The 13,498-nt window shown below is 39.3% G+C and overlaps 1 protein-coding gene across 2 annotated transcripts in view; it reads right to left on the bottom strand.

Moving 5' to 3' along the window:
• LOC119659676 (acetylcholine receptor subunit alpha-like 1) overlaps window positions 1-13,498 on the bottom strand; it is a 40,057-nt gene that overhangs the window by 13,156 nt on the left and 13,403 nt on the right. For both annotated transcript variants that reach the window (XM_038067903.1, XM_038067912.1), the window contains exons 2-6: window positions 4,426-4,632; window positions 4,275-4,319; window positions 4,113-4,222; window positions 3,770-3,950; window positions 2,651-3,111 (exon numbers count right to left, since the gene is read on the bottom strand). In XM_038067903.1, the coding sequence (XP_037923831.1) occupies window positions 2,651-3,111; window positions 3,770-3,950; window positions 4,113-4,222; window positions 4,275-4,319; window positions 4,426-4,632 (1,004 nt within the window). The remainder of the gene's footprint in view (window positions 1-2,650; window positions 3,112-3,769; window positions 3,951-4,112; window positions 4,223-4,274; window positions 4,320-4,425; window positions 4,633-13,498) is intronic.

The following is a 13,498-nucleotide window of genomic DNA, read 5'->3' as shown; positions in this document are numbered from 1 at the left end:
GTAAAATTGCGAACTCTAAACTGCATTTAAGAGGAGAACCCTTCGAAGAATCTTTGGCCCCCTACATAAGGATGCGATTACCAGTGCTGTATATCGGCTAATAGAGGATAGGAGAACATGTTCAATGGTAGAGATTATTTTCCTACAAATCATATGCCGTCCAACCGTATGGCAATCAGACCCAGAACTGAAGGGGCTTTGTCACGAAGCATCACCGGAGGTTATCTGGCACTATGGGAATCGGGGTGATCCTCTGAAAGCATATGATCTAGGAAAATTCCTGGAGAATATGCTTTTAGTTTGGTCATTAGCGGATGTATGAGTTTCACCTTTCATAATGGTTGTGGTTGTACCTGTATCGCGCTTATGCACGAAAGCTATTACATATGCCTCGTAATTACTACTGGTATGAATGCTGGACCCATAATCAGAAAAAGCTAGTATCGGTGCCCTTGTCTCGTCATGGCTCTAGTGTGGTCGCTAAATCAATCCATGTCTGAAAAGAGCCGTGGATTATGCCAACATTGTAGGTACACGCATTAAGCCCCCAGGTCCTAGGACAATTAACAGTCGACTCAAGAGCTATACTAAACGTGTCCGGAATAATTAGAAGATTTTTCGATCTAAGCTAGCATTTTCATTTTGAAAATGAAAAACTGTATTTCGGGAATCATTTAATTGGCTCTCAAGAAAATTTTAAACTGAAGAAGGAGTTAAATGATGTCCGAAAATGGTATATGTTACCAAAATAACAATTTCTTGCCCAATGGAAAACAAACTTACTCCAGGCTCATCAATGACTTAGTCTGCGCCTGAGGATTCCGACTACTGGAATTACCTGGGCGGCATTAGGAAACGCGGCTTGGAATGATGTGAGCATATGTACATGTCGGCTATATTGAAACGTCTTGAAATGGATTAGATAAAAGACAGAAAAGATTGAACAATTAATAGGGTTCGTGAAAAAAGTGATCTTGATGGGGCAGCAGTTTGAGGTATTCTAGCCTTGTTAAGTATGTGGTGTACTAATGAGTTGGGTGATAGTCTAAAACTATCTGAGTTGGTCGGAGTCGATCTAAATGGAAAAGATATCGAAAAAATTTGAAAAGTTGGCCAAATCGACCGTGAAGGTCCGCCTACAAATATGTGTTTCTTCGATACACGCTTGTATGCATCTGTATTCGCCAAGTTCGAAAATGCGGAAGGGACCAATGCGTGGGTCTCAACTGGACCCTGGAAGACAAAATTAACACCGGGATATCGCGTGGACCTAGCGGAAGAAAGCATGCCAGCTAAAACTGGAAAGTAAAAAAAAATAGTGGCTCGACCGCGCAAGTTTAGTCATAAAACACGACACCCGAGTGCCATAATCGATGCTTCTTTTGCCTCAGATGTTGAAGAGACGCGGTTTTTGGGTTTCTGACCCTGTCTTGGCATCGTCAGCCCATAAAAACAGAGGACGCCTGTAACTTAATCTCCTTGCGGCTGCTTTTTGCCAAAATTTCAAACACATTATATTCCATGTTTTTTCCACAATTGGAACACAATTCGATTATTCACCAGGTTTTCTCAGCGAAAGAAAAAAAAAATTTCCCGTTCTGTTCATTTTTTTTCCGACCGCTCTATTTTTTTCCGTTTTTAGCACTTTAGTCAAGAAAATCAAGATCCTTCTAATCACAATGTAATTCTCACTCCCTAGAACTCTTGGGAAATGCCATTAGGATACTTTCGGACTATGTCAACTTCACTTCCTCTACTTTAGTTTCAGATCTTTCAACCTCGGACAAGAAGCAAGTCTTTTCGTCAGTTGGCTTTCTGGTCCACCTGCGCTCGGCTGTCCAATGTCGCGTTAATTTTTCGGCTCAGACATCCCAAAGTTCATCATTAGTTGGGACAACAACAAAAACTACTTTAAATTTTTCTATATTTCGAATGGAGCCTTCCTTCATCGAATCGGCTACTTCCTATGAAGAAAATCCCTATAATATCCAACCATTTCCATTTGCATATATTGTGTTATACCTTGGCCAGAAACAAACGCTAGAAAAGCATTTAATGATATGCGTCATGATTAGGTTTATGGTGAAAAAAAAACAACTAAAGAGGGTAATGATCATTTTTGAAATATTTAAAAGTATGAATGTAGGGTTTCAGGAAGTTTTAATAGGGGAGAGGTTTTTGTGAAAAAGTTGTGAAAAAAAATGCAAATGATCATTTATAAATTGATTTTTGAAAACAAGTGAATATCGGTAGGGGATATAGGAAATTGAAAAGATGGCAATGAAGAAGTTAAGGCGTTCTAAGCGGTAACAAAGGCGAAAATAAAAATCTCGTCAGGTCACCACGTGACAAAGCGAACGAAACTATGCACCTGATGCGAAGCTGTGGACACTATTAAAAGTAATGCAGGGAAATATCAATATTAGGAAGGCTTCCTTTATTAGCAGTATAGCTTGTGAATTCCCTATTACGGGCTGGTTTCTTTAATGGACCGATTATATTTTCACGCTGTTAGCTTTTTCGTGTTATGTTGTTATGCGTGAATGTGACCACATTACTACGGACTTACTAAGTGTTCAATGGGAATTGGGAAAATGAGGGAGTGAAGTTTGAAAATATAAACAGGTAATGGTAATTGAAAGATACTTACCTAAAATTAACATTAAGTACTGCTATCGTAACAACTACCGACAACGTAACCAGCATCATCGTGAATAACAAATACTTTCCCAATAATGGAACAGTGAGCGATGTTGGCGGAATGATTTCCGCAAGCAATAGAAAAAACACGGTCAATGATAGAAGTATACTAATACATAGTGATATCTTCTCGCCGGAATCACTTGGTAAATAAAATACTAACACAGATAAAAACGATATACCCACGCACGGTATAATGAGGTTAACTGTATAGAAAAGCGTTTTACGTCTAAGGGTTAAATTAAACACTATATCAAGATACGGTTCTTCACAACAACTATAGAACTTCTCATTTCTAACGGCTGGTACTTTCATTATATCCCATTCAACTGAAATATAATAATCCTGTAAATCGATACCGACATCGATGTTGTCGGAATCGGCAGTTTGTTGTAGGTGCCGCAAGTCCACCTGCAAGGAATAATATGATATGAGAAGGATACGTGTGCTATGTCTATTAATAGTGCATGCAGATGGCAATGGTGTTCGTCCTGGGATTCCTTGCGGGATCTACTAGTGCAAACTCGAAAACCCCCAAAGCAACAATGAGCACTCTCCTTGCATTTGGCTGGCACCACTTCCTCCGCGCCAAGCTCGCTTCCAAGGATAGGATGTGGGTTAATGATTCATTATAGAATCTTAAGGAGATTCACGTTTGCTTTCTCGCTTGAAATGGTCTTGGCGTGAAATGAAGTGATAATTATCTGAATCTGAGAGCGTTATTCCAAGCTAACGCGCTGGATCCGTCCAACGAAACTATCTAATTATGTTTTTAAGCGAAGAGCGAACGTGGATAATTCAGGGAAGCGCTGCCAAACGTATGCTACATCCATCCATCCATACGTATACCAACTATCGTTGGCACCCTCAACATGGAAAAATTAATGATATTGAAGCAGGAGCAGCTTTGATATCCAAACAATGGCTCATTGTTGGTAATTTCTGCATTTCAAACGATGCCAGTCGGTGTGAACTATTTCCCTCCCGGCTCGTGCGGCAGATCTTGATAAATGGCGAAGGATGCGAACTCCCAAGACGTGACAGGATAGAGGAAATGAATTCTACTCACCATATACCCGTCATATGTCCACGAACCGAATTTCATGAAACACGTTTGCTCGTCAAAGGGAAAGTACTCGACGTCGATCTCACAGAACGATTTGTAAATAGCAGGCGGCTTCCAGACCACCTTCCCGGTGTGGTGTAGAATTGCTTTAGTCATTATTGTCACTTCGTAGTTCCCATCAGCACTGAAATTGGATAATGTTAGAGTCATGGCATTTTGCAAGTTTCATGGCTGTGGTTGTTCCTTTGAGCAGTTTGTGGGCTTTGTATAATCAGCGAGGATGCCAGGAATAACCATAATAACAATTCGGATAGTGTGTATCCAAACTGTAAGCATTGGAACCTACTTGTTGTAGAGTACTATATCTGGTAGCCAAATATGTTCTGAGGGAACATGGAGGGTTTCCACGCCACCATAGTCATCCGGGTTCCATTTGAGTTTGTAATCATTCCATTCCTGCGAAAAATACCTTTGAAGTTAGTTCATAATGGAAATTCTCTGCACATACCTGTTCCACCCAGACATTTGTGGTCATTATCTGATTTTTTAGATTCTATGAACGAAAAGATAATTGAAATTTGGGATTAAGGAGAGTGAGTAAATGGTCGAGTTTTGCTAGTGAAAACTTTGTTGAGTGTAATGAAGACGAAGGTACTAACCACGTCTATCAGTTGTGATAGTCGTAATCCCATTTTGACGGTCAAACGATCCGAATTGTTACCAACAGGCCGTATTAATCGATTATAGTTACTTAACAGGTCGTCGTATAAACGTTTTGCATCGGGATTGGCCAGGCTCGCAAAAAACTGGAACGTTACGAACACAGTTGTAAACAGCACACTCCCCATCTTAGGCCAGGTCCATCCCTGTAAGGAATATAACGTGAAAAAATAGTTACATGTTAATGGGCAATTTTACTTAGAGTGAATAATACTAATATTAAACGGAATATGATGGTTTCTTCAAACCCTATGGGTTAATTCTTCAACTACTTCTGGTTGGTGGTCCTGTTAGCAGCGTGACCACAGCCATCAGGTAGGATTTTTTGAAGTTTGTTGTACAACTTACTTAGGGGCTATCTTAACAGTTAAATTTATTACTTACTAACAGAAAGCCTCGAGACCTCTAACATCTTTGATATTTCTTTAAAACATTTTATGCAGTAGGGAAAGAGTAGGATCAAGAACGTATGTAGGATGACGTTCATGAGGGAAAAGTATGGGATTTAGAATCAGTGATTGATGCTAATGATGGGAACTCTAGTCTAACTTGGAAATCAAAAAGATGCTTTTGAATTCAGGGGTAAAAGAGCTAGAGAAAGCAGATGAACACCTAGGAGGTTCTCTTCGATGTTACCCTTTCTTCTTCATTTCCTTAGAAATATATGGTTTGGGATGGGACTTACATTTGACGACAAACTTAATGGCTGGGAAACTCGGGTGATGTGGGGTTTTGTGAAATCATAATGAATTTTTTTGGAAATATATTTGGAATAGTTTCCATTTTGCAGATGCTGTAAGCATTGGGGTAGAATTTTTTGCACTCTAATCGTTGATCTTTCTATTTGGGAAGCCGAAGCCAAAAATGAAAAGTTTAATTTTTTAGCGAGTTGGGACATTGGATTTTTGGGCTGAATGTAAAGATTTGAAGGCATCATTTGCATGGTTGATTCGCTACAAAATTTGAAGTTTGAAGGAAAAACGGTAGCTCATTATCACCCTTAGACAGCGATGTTCATTCTCAAGTTGCATTATAAATACAAACCCAACTTTCCCAAAATTAAAATTTTCAGCACTGATCGCCCATAGTCCACTTGAAGCTTTATTGGTGGCCGTAAAATTATTCGAGATGATTTCCAACCGATCAGCTCTTTCTGCGCCACCCAACCAAGAGCACATGGTAAAACCTAGTAGCTAATAATAGGTGAAGAGCATAACGTCATGCACCACTCTTGGTTCGATGGACGGTCGAATCAGAATGGAAAAAAAAACTTCTACAATTTTCTAACAAATGCACATTCCAGCATCAATTTGTCCTTTATTAGCGTAGCCTTTCCACTTTCACTTATCAATCCTATGTGGACCAATCCATATCAGTAATAACAATAGTGTTAACACCCACCCATCCATTCCTGGAAGCAGTCCCCGGTATCCATAACAAGAACATTATAACTCTTGACGCCAAATTTCCTGAAAAAGCCGTTAGTCCCACCCAAAAAGACTATATACAGGAGACTCTTCTCCTGGCGTATTGCTTGAATTTGCAGAGCATCGCACATATACGCCGTTCCTTAATCGCATACACAAAAAATCCATCTAGGCGGTAGCCAGTTAGCTACCTCGGAGCTAACCCGAAAATAAGTGATTACATTCCCTGCCACCTACAAATTCGATTTGCCCCTCCTGTACGTAGTCTTCTTGGTTTTACGTGACACTCAGTTCATTTTAAGAAGGCGAACTGGAAATTCATTAACGAAATCCTTAAATCGAACAGCATCGAATGGGCAGTCAGCCAGCATACTAAAGTAATTTGTTGTATACGAACTGGTTCCGACCCATCTTCTCAACTACCATAACCTCATTTCACTCCTTAATAACATCCTCAATGATAATCAATACAGAAAGATCATCCGCTGGAGACAATTTAGAAATCTATACCCACCTCATTGAAGAAATTTGGAACTTTTCGGTCTATCTGCCAAAGAATTTTAATTTTCCATACCCACTACCTCCGCACCTCCATACCGTGATACGTTCAGAGAAATCAGAAACTTTCCCTCATCTGGGCAAAATAATCCAGTAAACATCTAACCTCAATTCAAAATATCGGCCGAAAACTGAACGTTTTAGCAAACCGCTTCCTCCAAGTCCACCACTGTATCCTGCATGTTCGTGATAAAGTTTTCGAAATCGAGTTCAGCGAATCAATTTCTCGACTCCAATTGATGAATCACCCAGATCATCACGAGAACTCTATATCCATCCATTTTGTCACGTGAAACAGTGTCAAGGTGTCGATCGTGCTAGTTAAAGACAGGGAGCTAGTAGGTTCCGACAAAATCTCATTCATAGTCCTGAAAAAAGTGCTCCAAGCATTTTTACCTTCCTCTTCCCATCAATAATCAACCGCTGCCTCCTTAATGCCCATTTTCACTGTGACTGGAAGAGTGCATGCATAACTTCCATTTCCGAAAAAATGGAAACTTTCTTAATGCCGATAACTACATATTTTTGTCCATTTTATCTTTCTCTGCCAATATTTCAGAATGGATCATTAAGTGTGTTATCGACGAGCACGCGCTTCGACTTCTTAAAATGAACATTCTGCTTGGTATTAACCGTAAGACCCCAATCATAGCCTGCCCCAAGACCAAAATAAGCTTTCCTGTTGTTTTGTTTCTAAATTTCGTCCGCATCTTTGAAAGTTAATCCTTAGCTCCCTGGATGGGTAGAAATCCCAAGCTAACACACAACATCACTTTTCATCGCTGTACTTTCAGCTATCCTGTTTTCCTGTTCACCGTTGACCGTTCTAAATCCAGTCCTAACCGCAATCCTATCAAAACTCTAGAATACATGGATAATCTTTTATAGGTACATCCACCAAAAATAGTTGCCAGTACCAAGATGCCGTGGGTCCAACCTTTCCCTCAAAATGTGTGATACCGTCCGTTCTCAGTGGGAATGAGATCACTTATCTAGGGTTGAAAATGAATTTCAGTCTTTTCTAAGTAGCCCATATTTTGAAGGCATTGAACCTTGCCATTCCCTATATCTCATCGCCAACATCCCAGGAAGTCAAACTGTTACAAACATGTTAATAGAACTTTCCTTATTTTCGACTTCATTTTCTGGTCCGTCCCAAATAGAAAGGCTCCAACTGAGAGAATGGTAGATTCTTCGCTAGTGCGAAGACCATTCCAAGTACACTTTCAACTAAGTCCGATATGATTCTTGGTAAATTCCTCGACCTTGTTCTTGCCCATCGTGCTGTCACCTTCCCAACCAAAAGTCAGACACACTCCAAATCCCATTATTACTTTGAAGAGAACCTTTTTGGTACCCATCTGCACCCTCAGCTTCTTTTACCTCTAAAATTTAAAAATTGCGTCATCGACCCCGAAAAGTAGGGTCGCCTTCTACACCGGTAAGTACTCCCAGACCCAATTTTTAAAATCTGCTAATCATGGCTTGGTGGTTGCTTAGGAAAGTAACGGCGAGATAAATCTAGGCTAAAGCTTATAAGCCAGTAAGTATCACTTATGCACTTCTGCAAAGAGACGACTGCTTTAGTTGCTATGGATATATTTGACAACTTCGATAATACCTCTTTTGGGCCAATGATGTCACCGGTCAATCCTTGCTGTAATTTAGGCTGGCGGAGTACATATGTGTGGTGAAACTTTCAATGCTATATGTGACCGAGGTCCATAGCGGGAAACCACTCACTTCTACTGTGGGACCTTGTAGTGGACGTGCTGCTAGTCTTATTTAACGGAAGGAGTGTCACGCTGCTACAACAAGCTCTGACTCTGGTAAAAGAGTGGTGTGAACAGAAGAATCTTAAGATAAATCCAGGGTAGGTTTACAATCTGAGGAACCACATACTGTGGCACATAAATAAATCTAACATAAAAGTTGGGAGAGAGAGGTTTGAACAAATAGAGCAAACCCGAAACACGACATGTCACTACCTCAACATACATACATTTGCTTTTCAGGCGGAGTTATTTACGATTATCCTGTCAGAAGAAGGGCTCGTTCAGGTACGTTTATTCGATATTCTAGAGGAAAATTCGTAGCAAAATCTCCCCTTCATGACGGTTTTTTAAAAGTTTATAGGGAATTTGGGGTTGGTGTTAATGGCCGGAAGGTTTAAAAAATGAAAACTGGGATTTCCAATTACCTTGGGGAATAAAAGCGTGGTTCTGGAGTCCGCAAGGTAACCGAATTTTAGTGAACAGATGAATGAGTAAGTCCAACGTTCTCGTTCTGAATTACCATAGAAATAAATGGGCTGCAATGGGACTGGCATTTGACCAGGAATCTAACTTTGTGTGGGAAATGATACGGAGATTTCAAGGTATAGTTTTAACGGTTCAGTTCTTTCACAATATAAGGTTTATAGTGAATCTGGAAGTTTAGTGTCATCTGACTTTTTTTTTTTTAACCGTCAGAGTAGGAATGTTTCAGATTCTGAAGGATGAAGTTGCGATATCCCTTTTTATTTTTGGTGTGGGTTTATGAATTAATGGCCTGAGAGACTGGATAAATGTATTTCCGATGAACACCAGATGGGAGTGTAAATTAATGAAGGGTTGGTCGAATATTGGCTTATAAATTCTATTCAGAAAGCTGATCATTAGTTTACGGAGGTATGGATGGAAGTCCAGGATTGAAAGTGTCTCGATATTACCATACGGACTTGACAAAATTTCCTTTCCTTATTATATGGGTGTCGGTTGGAGTCTTCAGTTAATTCCAAGAAGAATGTCCGTTCTAAAGACAAAGAGCGCGTGCAACCATGCGCTCGTTGATCGGAGATTTAATGATCTGCAAGAAAATTTTGGCAAAGGAAGCTAGGCCTATAGCTATGTGGATTGATTGGGTCGGGGTTTTTTTGGGAGTAGGAAGTAGTTGCGAGTAGGAGATATGTCAATTGGTGGGGAAATAGGGAATTAGGAGACAATCGTCAATAAATTGGTGGACCATTAAAAGGAGTTTGCCAAGCAACTGATTTCTTGCTCTCGAATGCCGCTCTTGATATTACAACCATAATAGAAAGGATTTGGTTTGGATTCTTGCATTGGATTGAACAGCTTCCAGTTTACTTTCTAGAAATTTGAAATTGAGGATGGAGTAGCATGGATGGCACTGTAGGCAACTTTGATGTCAAAGGGTTATGGTACTTAGGTCACTGATGCCGGAAACTAGTAATAGTAAAGGATAGGTGGTAGGATTGAGTTCAATAGTAATAGTGCTGCTGTTGACGAAATGCTCTAGGGAGGAGTGATAATTACTTTATTATAGGTGAGGAAGAGTTGACTGGAATGGGGACACATTGCATTTTACCCCCGGTCGCTACTGTTTATAAACAATTTCAGCTGTCGGACCCATGAGAACGTTTCGCAACCTTAGTGGTTCGGCAGTACCACTCTTTATTATAGCCAATTAATGAAAGATTGTATACGATTCAAGTGAAAAGGAAATTTTGAAAGGTTTTGTTGGTACTTATTTATGTTCAAACTGAAAATAAATAAATGAAGTGGGAAGTTAACTAGAGTACCGAGAGGATTATGAAAAGCCAGAATAAATTTGAAAAAGGCGGAGAATAAACGCATATTAGACCTTAGCTTATAGGTATACGAATTTAAGTTTTATCTATCAAATTAAACGAATGATGAACTAGACACAGGAGGATTAATTTTGGAAGAGTCGAGATAAACAAAAACACATCTGTATATAAGTTGAAAAAAGAGAACTAGGTTTTTTCCTTATCTTGTAAATATTTTTATTTTTTCCCCGCATACGATCGTTTCGGAGACCACGTGCCTCCTTCCTCAGTGCTAGTACCTAATCTTAGATTAGGTAGTACTAGTAGATTAGGTACTAGTACTGAGGAAGGAGGCACGTGGTCGATCGTATGCGGGGAAAAAATAAAAACATTTACAGGATAAGGAAAAAACCTAGTTCTCTTTTTCAATTTATATACCAACTGTAAAAAAAAACATGGACACTAATTTCAACATCTGTATAGTTCGAAATTGTAATCGACGATCCGAAGACTAAGTTCAAAATAGAACTGATGATTCTAGTAGCTCCCATCCATCTCCCTCCCTACAAAAATGAAAGGAGGTGTAACAGGCACTTCTGGATACTAAATCGTCGGCGTTTGATGGAAACCCAGTATAGTTACTAGAAGCAGGAACAACGTTTTGATGAGCAATAAATCTATGAGCTTTTCTATTGTATTTGATGGAGGGATGCACTTCGAGTTCTGCCCACTAATGTTGACTCATGAGCTAAGAGGTTTGCTTTTGTTGGTGTTCAACTTCAGTCCAAACCTGTTTGCCTCCACTTGCCTCCTTCAGAGCTATTTGATAGAGATCTATGTCTAAATAAGTAGCCACATCGTGGCCGAGTTTTTGGGAAAATGGCAGTTCCGCATCTTTCAGTCTAGTCAGCAAAGAAAAACTACGCTTATTTCGAAATAGCCATAAGTTTTCTCGGAATATCCATACTTAGCAAAGTACTGTAGTACTCTCCCTGTTGACAATGTCAACAATTTTCTCGAAATGAATGAGTAAAGGTAGAGCGGGAATATGAACTCTCCGTATTTTTCCACAATGACACGAATGCTCTTTTGCAGATCAGGTGTGTTGCTTTGTGCGTTGTAGTAATATTTTAGGTTATACCTTCAGCAGCTTAGAGAAGGGAGATGTGCTTTTATGTGTGATCTTAACAATCCCTAGATTATCAGCTTCCCATGATTTCAGTATACAGAAGTCGAGTCCTCGAAGTGTTGACTTTTTTGTACCAACGGTATTAAACTTAGTTCCTTTTGAAGTTCATCAGTACCTCAGTACTTTTCTTCATTTTTCAGTACCTTTTTAGTTCAATGGGTATTTTTCAGTACTTTTTAACGGAAACGGAAACGAAGTTAATATTTGGCAACATCAAGTTTTGTGAATGGCAAAATGATCGCAATCGAATCGTAAAATAGGTCAACATTTCTGCAGAATAGCAAAAACAAAATAGCCGTTACGGTGAATGCAATTCACCGCATCATAAAGGTATAGAATAAATAAATAAAGTGGAACGATGCCCTGTGCATTTCAGGAAGGTGTTGCGACATTCACGGGTGAACAGGTTCACTTTAAAGCAGAGTATTTTAGGTAGCGAAGTTGATCCTTGATCCCTTGATTAAGGAGCCTGTGCTTTGTTTCATTTCATCAGATAAGTAAAGGTCATTGCCATAAACCCCGTTCTTATTCGATTCATTTCATAACTATCGAAAATTTGGAGGTTGTTAGCCAATCCAGGTGAAATTGACCTCACCTGCTCCCTGAAACGCCCAAGTTTTACACGGTCATTTAGACTATAGTGACTTCGGCTTCACAAAAATATAAGCCGTGATTGAACCACATACGACCTTTATGTAGCCTACCAGACATAACCAACATATTGTCATCTTTGGAAAGCCTCAGGGAATAAGCAATATGAGTGCAAGAGTGAATAGTAAAATAATACAGATTCATTATCACAGATTGATTTCTATCAAATTTCGGAGCATATCTATCTATCTATTTTGATGCTTAGACATGTGGATCCGCATATCGCCAGGGCTCCCATTGATTTTGTACGGGAAAATTTTTCACGACAATTAATATCCCCTCTTGCGAACATCTTGGATTTCATTGCATGCATTGCATATCAAATTTTACCCGAGGGGGAGATGAGGGATGAGGTCTATGATGGAATTGAAGGGAAATGTTTAGCACAAAATTCAAAATCTTCAGAGGATATGTAGTCTAGATGTAATCGAAGGAAAATGCCTATTGTGAAATTCAAAATTTTCAGATGATTCGCGCATTGTACAATATGTATTCGAGTGGACAAATCGGGTTTAGATGAAAATCCACGTTATTCCGGTTTGCTCAAGCAAAACTCCTTGACCAACTACAAACACACACGTTATAATAATTAGTGCAACAAATTGGATAAAAAGTACTCGAAGAGTAGTAGAAGGAGAAAATCAGGCCACGTGTGATCACGCAAGTTTAGCGTTGCGGGGGATCAAATAGGAAAGTTTCCTCTTCTATTTCATTTTAGCTTTTCTAAGGTTTTGTTTAAAATAAAACTTTATTAAAATCGGTTTACTGTTTATGTCTGTCTGTCAGTCACATGCAGTTTTCTCAGAAATATTGTCACGAAGTTTGACAAAAAGGTTGGAACTGTGAACTCGAACACATGAATGAATTACATTACTCCATGTTGAGGGGGAGGGGGTCCTCATACACTGAAAGGGGGGGAGGGTGAAATTTATTCTTCGCCGAATATAGCCTTGGGCTGTGTCGAATGAAAGGTATCGGTCAGTGATTTTTAAAACAGGCACATGTTTGACATTGGTTACAAAGGGGAGGAGTGCGGGGTTTCGAAAGTTGTTAATTCAAGGACCCGTTATCAGAAATTTCCCAACAGAAAAATATGAAAAAAATATGGTGGTCCATGCACATGGTATTTTGGCTTAAAAATACTGTCCGCTATGATATCTGAACAAATAAAGTTAACAATAATATTTGGAAAATTTACTGCGAACCTCCCCTAAGTCAACTCCAGATCCGTAAAATTACAGTTATATAGGTTTCAATATGGGACATCATACTGGAAAGTTGGCAGGAAATCCTAGTATTATAAACTAAGCTATAGTAGGTCAAACTTGCCTCTTTCCTGTTAAATTAGTACTCTGAAGAGATAAAATGTTGGCACCATATCGAAAATTGGGTAGATTCTACGTATATACACTACGAGCATACAAAAGATCTATAAAACCCTTCATACCTGAAGTGCCGAGCTTCCAGTCCTCGACTTATTTGCATGCAGAAGTTTACCTAAAATAGTGAACTTATGCGCCCTTGCAAGTAATGTCGATTTCCTAGTGTGAAGCCTATGAAGTTGATTGTTATGGTTATAGTATTTTTCAGATCGAGTTATTTGTATAAATGATCCTTGA

The sequence above is a fragment of the Hermetia illucens genome, chromosome 1 (assembly GCF_905115235.1).
Source record: "Hermetia illucens chromosome 1, iHerIll2.2.curated.20191125, whole genome shotgun sequence".
Classification (NCBI taxonomy): Eukaryota; Metazoa; Arthropoda; class Insecta; order Diptera; family Stratiomyidae; genus Hermetia; species Hermetia illucens.
This window is presented reverse-complemented; position numbering and strand designations above follow the sequence as displayed.